The sequence below is a fragment of the Pterocles gutturalis genome, unplaced genomic scaffold (genome assembly GCF_000699245.1).
Source record: "Pterocles gutturalis isolate BGI_N339 unplaced genomic scaffold, ASM69924v1 scaffold1571, whole genome shotgun sequence".
Lineage (NCBI taxonomy): Eukaryota > Metazoa > Chordata > Aves > Pterocliformes > Pteroclidae > Pterocles > Pterocles gutturalis.
Genome location: NW_010100025.1, coordinates 230651 through 249593, shown reverse-complemented (window position 1 = coordinate 249593; position 18943 = coordinate 230651). Strand labels below are relative to the sequence as shown.

At 38.3% G+C, this 18943-nt stretch overlaps 1 protein-coding gene across 1 annotated transcript in view; it reads right to left on the bottom strand.

The window, feature by feature from the left end:
* Window positions 1–225: 225 nt before the first annotated feature.
* The window catches only part of CHRM3 (cholinergic receptor, muscarinic 3), a 181221-nt gene continuing 162503 nt past the window's right edge, over window positions 226–18943 (bottom strand). Inside the window, exon 3 of the mRNA XM_010077998.1 lies at window positions 226–2100. Within this exon, the coding sequence (XP_010076300.1) occupies window positions 279–2100 (1822 nt within the window). The 3' untranslated portion in view covers window positions 226–278. The remainder of the gene's footprint in view (window positions 2101–18943) is intronic.

The following is an 18943-nucleotide window of genomic DNA, read 5'->3' as shown; positions in this document are numbered from 1 at the left end:
TTTGTTAGTTTTTGCTTAATGCAGACTTGGTTTTTATATTAAACTGGATTTATTAAAAGGATACATAAGCCTGGCAGCTGCTTTCATGTCTTGATGTTTAAATGTTTGAATCAGCACCCTGGAACCACCCTCCCACCCCAACCCATCCAAACTCACCCCTTCGTATCCCATACTGTCTCATCCCATCCTGTCCCATGCTGTCCCATCTGGCCCCACCCCATTCCATCCCCTCCCATCCCCCCTTCGTTACTTTTTTGAATTGTTTAAAAAATACTACTCTATGAAGCCTCCCTAGGGATCCGCTTATGAAAAATGACAGACTGCCTTTGCTGATACTGCTGTTTGCGTCGTTTTCGTTTATCACACTGGCACAGCAGTAACATCTTGAAAGTGTTTCTGAATGTTTTGTTACACAGTGCATAGCACATGGGGTTCACCGTGCTATTGATGTAGCAAAGCCAGTACCCCAGGTTCCAGAAAGTTTTGGGGATACAGCTGCAAAAGGTGTTCACCAGAACCATGATGTTATATGGGGTCCAGGTAATGATAAAGGCAAGCAAAATGGCACTGAGTGTCTGTGCTGCTTTCTTTTCTTTAATAAGTGACATTCGTTTTCGCTTTGTGATCTGACTTCTGGTCTTGGAGGCAAACTTTTTTGCCAGTGTTGCTTCCTTGAAGGACAAAGGCAGGGCTGCAGATGTCTTGGTCACTGATGAGATACCATCAGAAGCTGTGGTTGTCTCTGCTGACCCTGGCTGAATTGGAAGCTTAGAAAAGCTCTTTTGGAAATTTCCACCATCCTGAATATTTTTGGGAGGGTGCAGTTTTTTAGATTTCTTTTCCTTCGATTCTGTGTCGGATTTCTGCAGTTCATCCCCTGACTCATGCAAATCTTCCGAGGATGGTAGTTTCGTGGAATTGAGGATGGCGCTGTGACCAGGAAGCTTCAGCACAATTGAATAGATGGCTCTGGTCTCTGCAGCGATGTCTTCTTCATCAGAGGAGGCTGAATTTTCAAGGGAGGCAGCAGCGTCGTTGTTGTTCCAGCTGTCGCTGCTGCTGTGCTCTTGGTCCCCCTGGTCTGCATTGGGTTCCCAGCTCTTCATTGTGAGCCAGAAGTGGCAGCGTCTGTATTTCCTTCGGCTGGAGCGTTTCATGCTCTGCCGTTGCAGATCGTAGCTGCTGCAGCTCCGGGAGCTGCCTGTTTGGTGTACGAAGCGTGCTGCCTCTGCTTCACTGCCTGAAGCCTGTAGCCCTGCTAACTCTTTGGTGCGTTTCTCAGTCTCCTTGTATATCCTCCAATACAAGATACTCATAATGGTGACTGGCAAGTAAAAGGCAGCTATGGCAGTGCCAAAAGTGATGATAGGTTCACCTAGAAACTGGATGAAACATTCATCAGGAGGTATAGTCCTCTTCCCAACAAAATACTGCCAGAACAAGATGGCAGGGGCCCAAAGAACAAAAGAGATGATCCATGCTAAACCAATCATCACCCCAGCCCTTTTGGTTGTTCGTTTGGCTCTGTATGTAAGTGGCCTAGTGATGGAAAAGTACCTGTCAAAACTTATGACAAGGAGATTCATGACGGAGGCATTACTGGCAACATAGTCAATGGAGAGCCAAAGATCACAGGCCAAGTTTCCCAAAGCCCAGTGGTCCATGATGATGTATGTGGTGAAAAGATTCATGGAAATAACACCAATGATCAAATCTGCACAAGCAAGACTCAACAAGAAGTAGTTGTTGACGGTTTTCAGTTGTTTGTTAACCTTAAATGCAACAATCACTAGGATGTTTCCTATGATGGTCACCAGTGCAAGGATCCCAGTGAGGAAAGCAATCAAAACTACTTGCCAGACAGCATGTCCACCCAGAGGGTCTTTGCTCGTGTCATTTAGGGACATGTTTGTTGATTCCACAATGGAGAAGGGAAAACTCTCTGTGGTCTGAGGGAAATCATAGCTGCCAATAAGCGATGCTGCTTCATCAAGGAGTCCCGGTCCATGCGAATCTCTCTTCCAGAAGGAGGTCACATTTGAAAACAGGGGCGAGGCTGAACTGTTATTTTGCATGATCATTGTGGCTCTCTGACATAGTCTGCAGCAGGGAAAAAACAAACAAAAACCAAGTGAGCAGGCGAAGATGGTAAATAGATGATCATCTGCTAACCCATACATAAAATTCCTTTAGCACTTTGAAAGATGTTTTTAAAAGCCGAGCTGCCTGTGACACTTTCCAAGTCAAACGCATATGTGGTAGTAATTAGCTTACAGCTGTGAATAATCTCAGCTCTTTGTAATAATCACATAGTGTTTCCTTAAAAACATTCAGTCACAGAAGAACCAAAACCCCAGGAGAAGTTGAACCCACAGCGGTATTAAAATGCCCCCTAACTCCAACTCTTAATGAAAATGCTTCCTGATGGATCTGCTCTGAACTCTACATCTCAACAGCACACTATCCTGGAGCCTTCAAAACTAAACACATGCAGCCACAAATTCTCCAAGTCTGAATCAATGCTGGTCCCCAGTGCTATCCTGGCACTAGCAAAACACAGCCCCAGCCTTTGCTGCCTCCAGCTACAGCTAATGACAAAAATATTGTTCTGTCTTTCCTCAAGCTATAGAGATACAAGCCAGCATCATTTCACTATGTCAAGCTACTCTAACCTGTGAGGCTGCAAAGATATTGTCATTTCATATACATTTTGTCTACCTGATAAAGATACTAAAAGTTCTCATTAGCACTTTTTGCACATGCCACGATTCATTTTTCATGCACATTTTTATACTCGGACTAAGGATTTTGTACATCTAATGACTTCAAAATGTCTTAGAGGAACACATGTTAAAATTTCCTTTGAAAATACGGTCTCTAGAGTCAGGAAAAAAATGTCTGGCAGATGTATGTCAAAGCAATCATTAAACATTTTAGGAAAAGTGGAAAAAAGCATGAAAGGGATTAATAATTAAGCCTTAATCCTTTTCCCCAAGTACTTATGTAAAATGAAGACATGCTCAAAATAGGAATTTGCATTTCCCTTATTTTATTAACTTTTGTAGTCAGCTGACTAGATTCATTGCAATAAATCAATTATATCATCAAGAAGCAAGAATTCTGATGAAAAAGTCCATCACCGACTGTAAATGTTGAACAAAACATGCTGTCAAAGAGAAATGTTTGTTTGTTTTCTAACTGTGAATACTTCCAGAGTCAATATGTTACAGCATGAAATAATAATGAGTATCACAATGCACTGGTGTTACACAATATATTTACCCAAAAGAGGAGATTTTGGTTTTGGTTCTTTAATTAAAGTCTAAATTGTGTTTTCCCTTGAACTGTACTTGGTTTTGTTAGCAAGCCATAAGACACTATGTGATTTTAAATGCTGCAATTTCTTTGACATATGCAGTGAACAGACCAAGAATTCCTTCCCTTAGCTCATGCACAAGAACTAACACAAAACACCCCATATTTTTATATCCACCATCAATGAAATATTAATTTTTCTCTTTATTAATAGGAAGACAAGGTTACAATCATGCTGCCTTATCCTAATCTAATTCAATCCACCTTTCATGCACTCATCATCATATCACACAGGATGTAAACATAATAATAATATAATGACAGTAAATATTGCTCTGGGAAATCACACAGCTAAATTTAACTCTTTTCCTAATAGAAAGATGGAAAATTTGGAGCAACTCAAACAATTTCTAAAAATAAAAACAGTAAAATGTAAACCAACATTGGTAACTTTTGTTTTCTTAAAATCAAAGTCGGTTGAAACTAAAATTTTCTTTTATCAAAAAACTTTGACATTCCATGTTTTCTTTTCTTTGCAAAGTTCATAAGAAAGAAATGTGCAGTTGTGCATGAAATTTCAGGCAAAAGATGTTCTGAAAACTTGATGAGCTGCTCCTCTAAAACGTCCAATATTTTTTACCATTTTAATTGTTCCTTTTCCAAGAAAATCTAAATGAACTTTTCTGACAAAATTTCACCATGTCCTTGCCATCTATTAGAAAAGCCCTGGGACACAACATACTTCTTTTTTTTTTCTTCCACAAGATATTCTGCTTCTGACTACAGAGCTTGTGTAGTTCAGGCCACCAAACATACAGCAACACACTCTCACTAATCCCTATCACCCTGTGTCAGGGAAGCTGCAGAAGTCAAATTTGCAGTGTGAGAGCTAGACTCACCCCATTCCACGCTAATGAAATCAAAGTCTGCAGAAAGTCATTTGCAAAATGCAAGCAGAGGTCTGGATGAGGAGCACGCTCTTGCTTTCATCCACCCCCCCCTCAGGCACACTCATACCAGCTCACTCCTTTGCCTTGACCAAAGACAACATTCATTTACAAGTCTATAAAAATGGAGATATCCCACATACTCAAAAATTATAAACGAAGGCCCATGGAAACCCAATGTACCATAACGTTCTCCTTTGAAGAAGTTAGTGAATCAGTATTCAAGTGTGGCTTGCCCCTTCCAAACACAGTTCCCTTGTGAGCAACCACTTCAGCAAGTGCTGTCAACGTTCTTGCTAGTTTTTTATGGGCCAGGGTGGTTAGTCACAGTGGGGAAAAATCTTTGACTCAAACAGGATTGCTGGAAACCATCCTTCTTGCAATGTTTTACTTAGGAAGCAGGCATTGTTTCCAGAGCTGTCAGATAGGATGAGGTCAAAACCAGAACAGTATGAGAGAGATCTGAAGTAATGATATTTGCTAAATATATGCCAGAAATGATTAATGTTATAGGGTGCAGACCTTCCTTCACTGACATTAGGGACAGAGAGCAGAGGATGAAAGCCAGAAAGCATCCCCTCCACAGACATACACTTGTAAAAACTCTATGAGGTAACACTCAACATAGCCAAGTATTGATTGAGAAGTCTGACATGTAAGTTTAGATGGCAATGATATCATTATGCTGCTTTTTCATAAAAAAAGACAAGCTGGTATCTTCTAACACACAAGAAAGGACCAGGAAGAAGAGACTGATAAAGGAAATTAAACTTTCACTAAAGGGCATAGAATAAAAAAACAACATAATGTAGAAGTGATGGTAGAATTAATAATATTACTAAGAAATAAAAATAGGTGAGAGTTTGGTAGTACCTCCCATTTTCACTGTGTAACATAACCATAAACTAACCTAAGAGTTAGCCTTGGAAATCCAAAACAACTACCACATAAAAAATACAAATAATCTTGCAAAATTAATGTGTAAACACCGCACTACCTATCACTAAGTCCGTAAAATGATTGTGAGTTCTGTTTAATTGTAGACTTCGAAATGGAGTTTCAATGTAAATTAACCATTAAATCCTTTCAGAAATGCTGTGCTTCAAAAGATTCATCATGAGGAAGCCTGGGAAAACTGTACTTCAGGTGCAGTCTTTCAGACGCCCCGCAAGTGCTGGAACCAAATCTTTATTTCTCAGGTCAGTTCTCCCAACCCTGGACTACAAAAGTTTCTCTAAGCCACTGTTTCAATGAATACCTGCACAGTCCTTAGCAGGCCAGTAACCAAAGAAGAGGAAAGACTGCGAGCAACCCACTGACAGCTCCCTGCTGCCCAGTGCAATCCTGCAGGCTGGAACTCGGCTTTTTGAAATCTTCAAGCATTAAAGGGACTGCTAACCTCCCATTGACTAGACTACTTGGCAAAATGGAAGTGCCAGCAGGATGATGAGTACAGTCCTTTGTTATTCTGTCTCTTCTACAAGCTCCTGTAATTGAACTGTTTAATTCAATAAAAAATGTATTACCCATACGTTCATCTGCATAGAAAAAACCACCACAGCCACCACCACCGTAACATACCAGATCAGTGCAACTGGTTTTTCTCACCTTTAGGAAGCAATAGCAAGCTAAGTTATCCATCATTTGCCAAAGCTGTCATGCATTTTCTGCTTTCCTTCTAAGAAGTGTTACAGGAAAAGTGAGTGTCCTGGGTCCAAGAAAAAGGACAGCGTGCCCTGCAGCGCAGCCTGCCAGCGCCGGCCAGCAAGCCAAGCCCAAAGACAGAACGATGTGCCACCAAGTGGGAAAGCAGCCACAAATATTTTGGTAAAACAAACAGTGCAGCACAGCCCGAGTGAGGCAAACAAACCAAACTGTGAAATGATTATAGGTTTATATACCAGCATAAGAGTTTACAAATCACCGGTACCATACACTACATGACAATTTCAAGCCAACAAGTAACAAAGGAAACTATTTTTAGCTCAAGAATAGAGAATTGCTTACCTAAGATTCCTGCTATGCTATTCACTGTGGATTGGGGTTTTTTTTGTTCTTGTTTCTCCTTTTTAATAAGAGCTTATGAAAGGTACAGGGCAGAGAACACCAGAGGCAATGCACACTTCCCAGCACTATTCAAGAAAAATGTGGGCACAGTACAGGCAATGGCTATGCAAACTTTCACATACGTCCTTCCCAAGGCTCCTCTGCTCCCTGCCGCACTGGAGGGACTGAGACATTAGATATCCCATTAAGACCACTGGAAGGGAAGGACAAAGCAGCTACAGAAATGGTCACTAATTTCAATAAATGGGTACAACGCAGATTTAAAAGCCTGTACTTTGGGAAGAGCATAACTCATTGCATGTTGCTGTAAACAGAAAGTAAAATAGAATAGAAAGTAGGAACAGTTCTGCCACACATTCCACTGCATTTCACTCACTCTTTGAGTATTTCATATCTCAGTGGTTTTGTTAACACTTCACATTGCAGTTCATCATATTTTTTCCTTTCCTTAAATCTTCCTATTCACAAACACACAACCTTCATTTTTGCAGAGAAGTCTCTTCTCTTGCAGTCTTTAAAGGGCTCTAAGATGCATTTTCCAGGAAGTCAGTTGCCATGCTATGGGCTTGGCTGCACGTGAGCTCAAAACCAGCAAGCCTTGACGCTTGAAGAATTTCACATTTCCTCTGTTTGCACAGATAAGAAAATTGCTTACTGTATTTTTCCATTTTCCTCTGCATTGCTGTTACATACACATTAGCCTAAACAGCAGAGAACTCTATGCAGGGAGTTATAAAACTGTTTTCTGACATAAAGAAACCAAGCCTTTAGAATGCTTAATTTACTTACCTAAACTAGCACATAAGGTTTACTCCAAAACTAATATTTGGTAAAATAAAACCAGATGTGAATGTTAAGCTTTCCTGAACTTACTCCCAAGATGACATACACCTATTTTTCAAATCACACATAGTGACTTTTTACAAAATAAAAAAAAAAAAAACCACAATAAAGAATTTTAAAAACTTGAAATTAAAAAAATGAAGATGCAAGTATTACCCTAGCATTCATGATTTTACATTTATTGTACAGCAGCTCACCTCACTTGCAGCTAGTGTAGCACAAGATACAGGATTCCTTATGAATGCGTATGTGATAACAGGAAGCACAGTGTAATTAGATTTACTATGACTTACTTATACTAAAGATTAAATGTACTACATTCAAAATAGTTTTGCATCTTTGCAGAACGAGAATACAGAACCATGGAAATCAATCCCATTATGAAATATCCTGGCCACTGTCTCACACATTCACGGTAGATACAGAAAAATAACTGATATACTCTTATTCTTGTATATATATGTATACATGATAGCATATACATACAAATGTCACATATAAAATGTGACAAAAGTTATGTGTATATATATCTGCAGATGAAAGTATATGTGTATATATATATTTGCAGATATATACACACGTGTACGTATATATAGACATGTGTATATATATGCACACACACACATATCTGCAGATGTATATACTTGTATTTTTGTCACATTATTCCAAATATTGTTATAAGGAAAGACTACCTCTTTCACTAATTAGCTATGAACTTGATATAGATAAAGCTCAGTCAAACATATCCCACTAACACTTCAACCCAAGATCTTCCATTCTCCATCTGTAAAGGTGTTTTGCTTATGCTTATTAAAATTACCTAGATTTAATGTCAGTGCTTTAAAATCGCTTTTGTAATTAATGAATTGTTGTCATTTTTGTAATTAATGAATTACTGTGTTGCTGCTGTTGGCATGTGAACAAATTAGGAACGGATTCCTTTGATCATATGTGTTGTTTTCATTACTTTGGAGAGAGTTTAGAGAACCCAAGGCACTGCGCCAAGCAGGCAGCAGAAGGGATCATCCCCCCCAGGGAGGAGAGGCGGGGGGGTGCTACATCTACTGTTCCTGCTGGGATGTGTAAGGATGCCACACTGGGAGCACCTGAGCCTGCCCACCTAACACAACCAGAAAATTCAGTATCTAAAGCTGGGCCATGGGAAGAGCCCCTTTTTATGCCTTAACTTGCCAGTTAGCTTTTGCCAAACATGTGCCATCTCCTCCACTTGCACTGAGAGGCTTAGATTCATTCCACCCAGCTCTGTCTGCAGCATCCACTGTGGGCCTTCGTTGCTTTGCTTATACTGTGTTTGCTTTTAGAATATTTGCTCTTCCAAACACCTTACTTCATGTAGCATAAACACTTCAGTGAAGTTTTTTATATTACGATGGAAATGTAACTTTAAATACCAATATCTGCTAATGGCCAGTGATTCCAGTGGAAACATCTGCTTATTTACACAGTTACAAAAGTAAAAATAAATACTGTGTTACCACTAGGACCTGAAAAGAAAAAAAATCTCAGACATGCTGCAGCTGTTGCCATTTCAAAAATTAAGATGTGTATTTCTATCCATTGCACTTAAGACTTTCATTTAAGATTGAATATGTTACACAAACTGTATAATTCTCTTGCATAATTTTTCCAAATATGCCATATATAACAAACATACGTCCTAATCTGCACAGTTAAAAGGACAGTGATTTTAACAGATACCCACATTTACTGAATAAGTGTTTCTGTGCTATTTATTATTTATTTATTCTTATTCTACATTACTTTTAGTTTCAAAATAATCCTATCTTGAAATCCTCTAAAATGATTCCAGGGAGAAGCTTCAGAAATGAGCTACTAATCCCAGCTGTGATACGGCCTAAGGGCAGAGAAAGTTTATCACGTGTAGAAGCAGCAGATTTGCACTTTTCTTTCTTGGGCATGTGCACTTAGTGGTTACTGTCTGAAGAACTCATATAGAACAAAGTGAAACCTTCAAAAGCCTGAGTGTCTACAATTTCAAATGCTTGAAAACCAGAGCAAATTAGGCCTTGCTTAATTAAGATTACAGTAAATATTGACTATCAGCTTGAACTGTTAAATTTGGAAGGTGTGTTCTTATGAAGAGAGGAAATTATTTAAATTCCAGGCAGTTTCTCTTTCAGAGAGCTTTACTGAAATCACAGCCCATCTGTCTAATTGATATTGGAGGAAACAGACATGCGGTCTGAAAGGCAGTCAGAATGATAACAAATACTGAGAGTTTTACTCAATTGAGCAACCCACTGACTTTGATGCTGTGCATTGCAGGTATCTGGGGACAGGAAGGTTTGGCTGAAGGGTTGGTTACTACCCTGAATTTAAACATAAAATTAGATTGAGATGAAAGAAGAATACCAGCCACTTAACTATCTCCTTTATGTGTGAGGAGCATGTATTTTTTTCCTTTGAGTAAAAAACTATCCGTCTTAGAAACTTAATTTCAATATTTTATTATATATACACTTTTTACATAGTATTGCTTCATATTCTGTTATTTATTGTGATGTTGAATCGAATAAATGATCTAAAATTTCACTGTACAGTCAGCTATCTCTTTTTGATATGCTGTCCATTGATTCCACAGGTAATCCTCCCAATGAGGCATTTAAAGATCACATTAAATGTTGATCATGTGAAATAAAGCAACAGGAATTCTTACACTTAACAATACTGTCCTCCTAGATGTTATTAAATGTTAGAATACCTTGAATAAGCATCGAAAAATGTGTGCCTAGAGAGAGATTAAAAAAAGTCAAGCCTTCTAAGTGAATTTCTTATCTTTCACTAAAACAGCATCCTCCTCTAAAAAAATGATGTTTGAGCAAATTAATATCAAGAAGAGCTTGTTACCAATGCTTGCTAAAACAATTAAGTTTTACTGCATTTGTAATCCAGCCCTGCTTTTAGTGATCCTTGTGTGCATTCAAAATCCATATTCAATATGAATATTGGCCTTTAAGAACCTTTACAGAGAACAACAGATTTCATTAGTAGACCTCGTTACTATCTTTAATAAAACTTCTTTAAACAAAGTAATCAATTGATTAGGCTACAAAAATAAATAAGTTTTTGCTTTTACCTTTTGCTAACTGACACAATATAGCACCAGGAAAAACTGGAAAACAGCACAAATATTTTTCAAGTATCAAAGAAGACAGAGAGCCTGGACACTGAGCTTTAAAGAAACCCACCTGACACCTGACATACTCTTCTGAATTTCATTTGTCTGCAAGAAGAAAATGAAATGACAAAATTCTGTCAAGCCCTGAAAGCAGAAAATTGAAGATATTTTTTTTCTGGAAATCCTTTCCACAGAGGGAAAAGAAATAGCCAAAACTAAAACATAAATAAAAACTCAGTTTTGATTTTCCGCCTTTTCAAGAACTATGTTTTTTTCTTGGGAATGTAATTTCATTTTCTGTCAACTTCAAGCTGAATCTCAGATATTTTTTGACAAACGTTGCTGAAAGCAGATGAGTTCCACTTTGTAATTTATTTAGGGAAAATAATACAAAATGTTTGTGTCTACATTAAGGTCTGGCAAACAGTTATCAAAACCTCCAGTCTAGATGTCATGTTTACCTGGTGTCAGGTCCTGTTACATGAAAGTTCGCTAACATACCTCACTTAAATGTGTTAAATAACACGAGTTTAATGTTCTTGTGAGTCTGAGAGAATCCTAAAAGGTTCTAAATTGTAGTTTTGCTGACCACTACATTGTACACTGTAACTACGGCATTGCACGCAGGTGCTAAAAATGCAGACCACCTGCGATAGCTTTTGTTGATAATGGATAGTTTTGGCAATTTTACATAAGATGCAACAAAGTGACTTGAATGTTAGGAAACACTCTGTTAAGGGAAACTTATTGTTATTGGCTTTATTGATTGAAATACTATTGCTGGCTACTGTGGCAAAACCAACACTCCCACACTGGATAGATGGTTTACTTAAAAAGCTGAAAGGGGAAAAAAAACAACTATTGAGTGGTTTCAGCTAGAGAAAAAAAAAAAAAAAAAAAGCTAAGAAATAGCATTTACTAATGAAACCTATATGGATATCTGGACACTGGAATTATTTATAATGAAAAGGAAATTTTATGAGACGAACTTTGTGTCAGAATGTGATGCTTTTAATTACATTGCTTATTTGTTCTAAATAATTCTCTAAACCATGCAATTATAACAATGTTTTAAAGTATTTTAGTTTGGTTCCAAGTGAAAATTGGCATAGTTGGTCAGAAAATAACATTTTCAGTGTGTTTATTTATTTAATTGTATTACAGAATGGAAAATCATAACACTTGAGATTTTGGGGTATCCTTTCAGACTGATAATTTGATCAAAGCATAAAAGCATATGAAATTTGCCAGTAATTTATTAAGGAATGAAAATACTGCCAGGGAGGTGAAGAGCTCTCCGAGTGCCCTCTTCATAAATTATGTTTCTTTAATACCATTGTAAGCAAAAAGCTATGACATAGTTGAAATGGAATATTTTTTACCTCAATGGAACACCTTGGTAACAAATCAGATTAAAAAGGAAAATGTTTTTCTTCAACATGGCACTGTATATTTGTATAATATATGTGTATAATATATATTTGTGTTTCATTATTCACCAGTAGATTTTAAGTCAATCTTTTCATCTATGTAAAAGTGTAGTTTAATACCCACTAGGTGGCACAATAGTTATTCAGAAGCAAAAGTCTAGACTTTGACAAAATCTTAGCTCGTCTGTCATAAAGCCTATGTCTTATACATGGAAATCATAACTAATCAAATTACATCTACTCCTTGATAGGGACAGCAGCTAAAAGAAATGCACATCATCCAAATATTGGTCTGAGTCAAACTAGCAGCTAAATTACAGAAAGCTGTTTTGTGCTGTAGCCTAACTTCACTTATTTTTTTTTCCCTGGAATAGACACATCTGAACGTCCTGGTGGAATTCTGTAACTTAATCAAAACGGTCCATTCCAAAGCCCGACCCCCCTGTATGCATGCTGCCAGGAATTTATAAAGTCTCTGGGCAATCAGAGGTAGCAGGCACTGTGATTTTAATGCATGCAAGCAATTGTTCTTTACTCAGATACAGACAAGTAATTAAGCAATGCTCCAATGCTATAATCTTTTTTAGGGTTTGTTTGCAGGTTTTTGTGGGTTTTTTTTTTTTTGGTTGTTTGCTTTTTTTGAGTTGCACAGCAAGAGAAACAGAGATATGCCCAATGAAAATAGTCCTGACAGACAGGGAGGAGGTGCTAATGAAAAATTTATTTTGAGTCATTCTACATAAATGCCTGTTGGTAAACCTTGTGACAGGGTCCTTTTCCTCCTAGCACTTCACTAGGTTGCTATATATTTCTTTCATTGAATATCTGCTTTTTCTGCCTATTGAAATATATTCTGAGAGTTTGAAGTTTTTGAAATTCAGTCTTAAAAAATCAGTTCTAGTATAAAGAATACACATTCACAAAGCAGTGATTTTATTCAGTGTGCAGAATGGACCTGCCCCAGCAATTAATTGCAGTTGCATGGCAGAGCATGGGTTTCTTTAAGACCCTCTTGCCTTATGGTTGGAGGAGGTATGCAGTAAAGGAGGCACAAGGCTGAGGAGGAAAAAGGGTCCACAGTTAAGTAAGTTAAATGTGGAACTCAAGTGTATTCCTAATTTTGTCAAAGGGTTTTCCACTCACTAAAGGAGGAGTGACTTATGCAGATCTTTTAAATAGTATCACCTTACCTTGAAAGGATACTGTGAAGCTGCATTTAGTAGCTCACAGGCATTCCTCTATTTTTCTAGAGGCAGTTTTGCAAAATTAACAATCATTCCAGGTTTTTGTCTGCATGCTTCTAAAATGCTAAAATAATTCCATCAACAAAAAATAACATTTTTAAATTCAGCAACTACATATTCATCTACTACACCAGAATTTTTCTACTCACTATCTAGGTAACACAGTCATGGTACTCTGTACTCCCTCCTTGTTGCTGTTTCTGAGGATTTATGCCTTCTGACATAGCAAATAGAAAGACATGGAGATATAATTACATTAGCTGTAAAGGTTGCTATCTAAGTAACAGGACTTTGCTTCTAAAATAAGAAGGTAAAGTGGACTCATGATTGTTTGCATTTGCTCTTTCAAGCCTATAAAACCTGCATTTCGCAAACGCATTACAGTCTAGGATAATCAACAAAAGACTTAAAATCAGGAGTCCTAGCTAAATTAGAAAGAAAATAGTTCTCCTGGCATTGATAGGGTTGCTCAAATGGAAAGCAGAATATCTTACTTCCAGAAAGGAAGTGGAAAGCTATAAGAAAGACAATCTGCACCTAGCAAAAATATCTCCTGCCCTGAAAGGTCAGAGGAATTTTAATGCTTGCACTAAGAATAGAGGTGCACGCTGCATGTGGTTTCACTGAGTCCCATTGCCCAAAAAAAGAAGTATTCATGCTTTACTAAGTATTTCCTTCCATTCATCTGCCTTTATCTTTCAGCTGCCCCACTTTGACGCTTCAATTTGCCAGTGAGCTGTATTCCAGGTTGCTGTGGGTCTCTCTGACCAATTGCTTTTTAGGATCAGAAAAGAATCCCCTATTTGGTTGCTGTTTAGGAGGGTATTTTGTTAGGGTTTGTTTTTTTTGTTTTTTTTTCAACCTTTCTTGGCAGTCCTATAGTGATACATGTGGGTGAAAGATCCTAGGACTGAAAAGTCTTAATTAGGTAAGTATCTGAAGCAGTCTGTGGACAGACTTCAGATGAGGTAAATGGATTTTGGATTTCTGCTGGTGGACATCAGAGCAAAGGACAAATGAAAACCTCAGTTGCTGCTCTTGCTACCCTGCCCTCCCATTTCTTGCAGGATGAAAGGTTTGCTGTAGAGGGGCCAGTGTAGGCTCTGCCTCTTGCTTGCCTGCATCATCTGAGCAACAGCTCCCAGAGGTGTTTTAAATTCAGTATTTCCAGTTTGCTGGACTTGTGAGCTGGTTCCCTGCGTTCAGAGAACCTTCTTTTGTAGAGTCACTGTGTTCTCCTCCTGTGGGCTAGGAGATGTCCTTTGGAGAGGAAGAGGTGCAAGTAGAAACGGTTTGCACCCAGGGCTGGGATACTAGGGAAAAAGCGAATGATCAGCGTGAACTGCACGTGCTTGTGAATGCTTGTGTGTTAAAAGCTTCTGGAGCCCTGCAAGAAATTTCACTGTAAAAAAAACAATCTGGATAAAGATGAAAGGAACATGGATTATAAAATATGGTGGAAGGTATGACAGAAGCAGAATAGGCAGAGCACCGGGAAAAGATTATTAAGGTGCAATCTAATAATTCCTTATGTGAACCTGAAGGCAGCATGGACAGTAGGGAGGGCATGCAGGCAATCATCCCTTTGGGGACAGGGATTCTTGTACCTCAAAGTAGCAAGGAAAATCACTTGAAATAAAAAGATATTTCCATGAGCTGGAGCAGCAATTCTCTGTCATCAGTCCTCCCTCTTCCTATGGTAGCCCTCATGGCTTACTCTGTAGAAAGTGGGGCTATCACAGCCACAGCTATAGTCAGCAGAGGAGTCCAGGTATAACAGAGTGAAGATGTCAAGAGCAGCTGGGGCTTGTAACCCCCTTCTACAGTAATAAGCATGTTCAGTGATGAATTATTCAAAATTAAGCAAGAAAAATAATTGCTTGAGAGCTGCTGGAAAAAATGCCTCTATCCTAAAGAACCTAAATCTTTGTTTCTCACAACAGAAATACAAATTCAAAGAGTAGGAAGGAAAGAACGAGGTGTTCTGTTAATAACATCAGAATTTTACAGAGCAATAAGAGTTCACAGAGGTGTTTTTGCATATATTATAAACAAATCAATGTCTTATTTCTCATATGTGTGACAGCAACGACCTTAGTGAAGAGAAGGAAGAAGCCACACAGCCTCACAGACTTTCAGGAAACCCACACCTTGTGTTAATAAATAAATTTAAAAAAAAAAAAATCCCTCACCCAGTTACTTCAGTTTTATACTATTTCAGCTCGACCTTAGTGAAGAGAAGGAAGAAGCCACACAGCCTCACAGACTTTCAGGAAACCCACACCTTGTGTCAATAAATAAATTAAAAAAAAAAATAAATCCCTCACCCAGTTACTTCCGTTTTATACCATTTCAGCTGAGACTGAGATCTGATCACAGAAGCTTGGTACAGTAGCATGAAGAACAAGGCTAAAAAGAGAATCAGGTTTCCAAAGAGACCAGGCGTTAGGGAGGAGCCAGTGACTTGGTGCAGAGAGCTGAGGCCAGGTGATGGCAGGTAAACGTGTGAGCCTGAGTCAAGTCCTTCCTGCTGCTGCAGAGCAAGTACCTGAGCAAATCCACCGTGCTTGCTCCTGAAATAGTCATTGCACGGGACTTCTCTGATTCAGTATTGTTTTATGAGAGGAAGGAGGTGGGGAAAGCTCAACAAAGCAAGACGACATTAAAAATGACAGACGAGAAAAAGAAAAGCAGCTTGTTCCCAGGCCTATCCTCACATCAGTGAATTGCTGTAGCAGAAGAACGGCACAGATAAGCAGTGGCCTATATGACACACTGATCCCTCCCGTGATACCAGCAGGCAGCTAACGGATTCAGTCTGGTCCTGCTGGTGCTTGGGAGGCAGCGGTTGCTGGAAGGGAGCAAGTGTATGGTATCTCAATAAAACCAAGGGTACAAGGAACATGCACTGCCTGGATTTATGTGTATGCATGTGAAATACAAGGGGAGAGGGCATGTGGAAAGAAACTGGAGCTCACTCCTCAAGAGGCTCTGTGCTGAAATATGAGAGACTGGAGTCCGCATCCTGACTGTCTTCGTTATCTTTTCTCTTTAAGTAACATTCATATTTTAGTTATCACTACTAATTTTCATAGGTCAGTCCAGAAGTGATGGCAAGGCATATAACCATGTTATTATGAAAGTGAACATGTGACTACTGTGTTAACATCTGAAAAACCTTGGTTTTCAGGAGGTCAAATGCTGTTGCATTGTATGATTATTGCCAGGAATAGCCAGGCAAGACTGAACAGTGCAGGAACGTGCCTGAGATGCTGTATTTATGCACAGCATTTCTAGGAAAGCAGGATTTTTTGGTAATCCTTGTAGCTACAAGGATCCTGAATCCTGAGTTCTTCTGTGTACTTCAATATATTGCTCTCAGACATACAAACAGACAAACCAAATACAACCACTGTTCCCTGCTTTGCTTCCCATTGAGCAGCAGAGCTCAAAGCTGCTTATACACAAAAACTTCTATGTCATAAATCCCTCATGAATCTACAGACGATGAGAAATATCACATCTATGGTCAGTTAAAACAACATGTATCCCTAGTGTCCCAGGAAGGAAGCAATTTTTAGCATTTTAGTTTTTGGTCAAAGAGAGCTCTTGATATTTCTTTCTAAAAACGTTACAGAGACTTTTGGGGGCATAAACTACTACAAGATTCCCAAGTTCCACCAAAATAAAAAACAATGTAAACTGGGTGTCCGCCCTGTCTCTGCCCTAAAGGCTTATCTTCTCTTCAATATTGGTTACATTGCCTGTTTAACTCTCCAACTTGTTTCAACAGTATGAGCTTTCAAAGACGACGTATTAGGATAAGTTCACTCCTATCAGGAGGACGTATTGTTTTCCCTTGTAGCACAAGAAGACTAATTTGAATTTGTAACAATAAATTGAACTATAACTGTGAATAGGAATGCAGGACCCATGTCACTGTAATATAGTCCAACCAGAGGGGCCAAACAATGACATGGTGGTGCGGTGGTGTAACAGCTGGAAGCAATGTTTAAGGTGTTTTCGAAGATGAGGCAGCTCACTATCCCTGTCCTGCTCTTAGGTGGATCCATAATCACTGGCTGCTGGCTTCTTTCAGAGACCAAATACTTACACCAGATGAACCTCTTGCTTCCTTGGATTGCACAGCCAAAATAATGTTTCAGGGAGACATAAAAGTGGAAATTTTTATCAAATTAGCAATTCTGAGCAGAGAGATAAGAAACAACAGTGCTCTGGTGCCTCAATACAATTGTTTTAAAACAATAATGTACATTACTTAGTCTCATTAAAACATGCATTATTTATTAATTTATTTAAGGTTCATTTGATCCACATTAGGTCAGAACCAGCTCTAACGTGTATGGGTACCTCCAGCAGTAACAAACTCCATCAGGTTTGAAACACTACTGGGGGAAAAACTAAGGTCCATCAGCACAGGTATAACAGCATCTGATGGTGCTTTTATTATTTACTTTGTGTCTACACCACCAAGTACAACGGATTTAATTGAATTGCTCTATCAGCAATGTAGCACACAGAAGGATTTTCTACATTTTTTGCTGTATTTTGAATTTATCATCAAAATAGTTCTTAATTTCCCTGCCATTCTCAATATTGTGTGCCAAAAATACATTTTCTAATTAAATGCTTAATTAAAACTAAAGCATTGGGTTACCTATGCATCACTGAAAAGTACCTATTGACTTTGAATAGGCATTTGGCATCTAGTGTCTCTAGTTTTTTCAAAAGTCCTGCCCTTAACCAGGAAACATGACCCAATTTCAGAGATTGAGATTATCTGCATTTCTACTGAGGTTAGTGATAAATTATTAATTCATACAGGAATTCAAAGACCTTAAAGGAAGAAATACTATCTTAATTATTGACACTTAATAATATTAATTGTTGCCAGAGAACTGGTAAGACTTTCAAAAGGCAAAATGTATCCACAAGGGACAGTTGTTAATCACAGTCACTCTATTATGTATTAATATTTATCTTAGCTTTTGAGATGGAGAATAGTGCTTAAATCTCACTGTAGCCTGTTTTGATCTGAGCTTGCTTTTCCAAATATCTCTCTTTTCCCATGAATCCTTCTCACTAATCTTTACTGCTGTTTTGCGAAGTTTCCAGGTGAAAATGTATCCATACAGTCAGTATCCTCCAAGCTCCAGTTTATTAGTTAACACAAATAAACTGTGACTCTTTAGGATTCATGTAAACCTATCAATATTCCCACGCTGGCTGTACTTTCAACTGCAAGAGAAATGTTCCATGTCTGTGGCTGCAGCATTTGAAACTGAAAAATGAGGGTTTTAATGGCACTTGCACATTTCTGCCCTTTCATCTGTCCTTTATCACTCATTTACTCAGAGGAGGAAGTGACTTTTCCTGCCAAGGTAGAGGTAAATTGTTTCAGACAAGGGGAAAGGGAAAAAAAAAAATTCATTACTGTCCCAGAGGAAACAGTTTCTGAGATGCAAAGTGTCAGCAGATATAAGAATTTCTGCTGTTCCACTCCCACGACCTTATTCAAAAAGGCATAATAAACCACATAGCTTTTTGCTATTTGAAATAATTTTCAAATTATAGGACCCAGATTAATCAATTATCACTAGAGCCTCTCCACCCATCAATACTTGTTTTTCCTTTCATGAAAAAAGAAGAAAAGCTTTTCTGAGAAGTAGAAACAGAAATGTGTATTCTACTTGCAAAAATGTGAGAGTTGGAAAATAATAAATGCTGACATAATTGGAAATATTGCCCTTAATTCCAGACCTGCTGACTTCATTTCAATACACTTTCTCTGTAATTTCAACACACTTTGTTTGTAATTTCAGATTTGTTTTTTCCATTTGAGTAATTTAGCACATTTGCAAAGCCTCTCATCCCTCTTGTATTGTAAAAAAAAAAAAAAAAAAATCAAAACAAGTC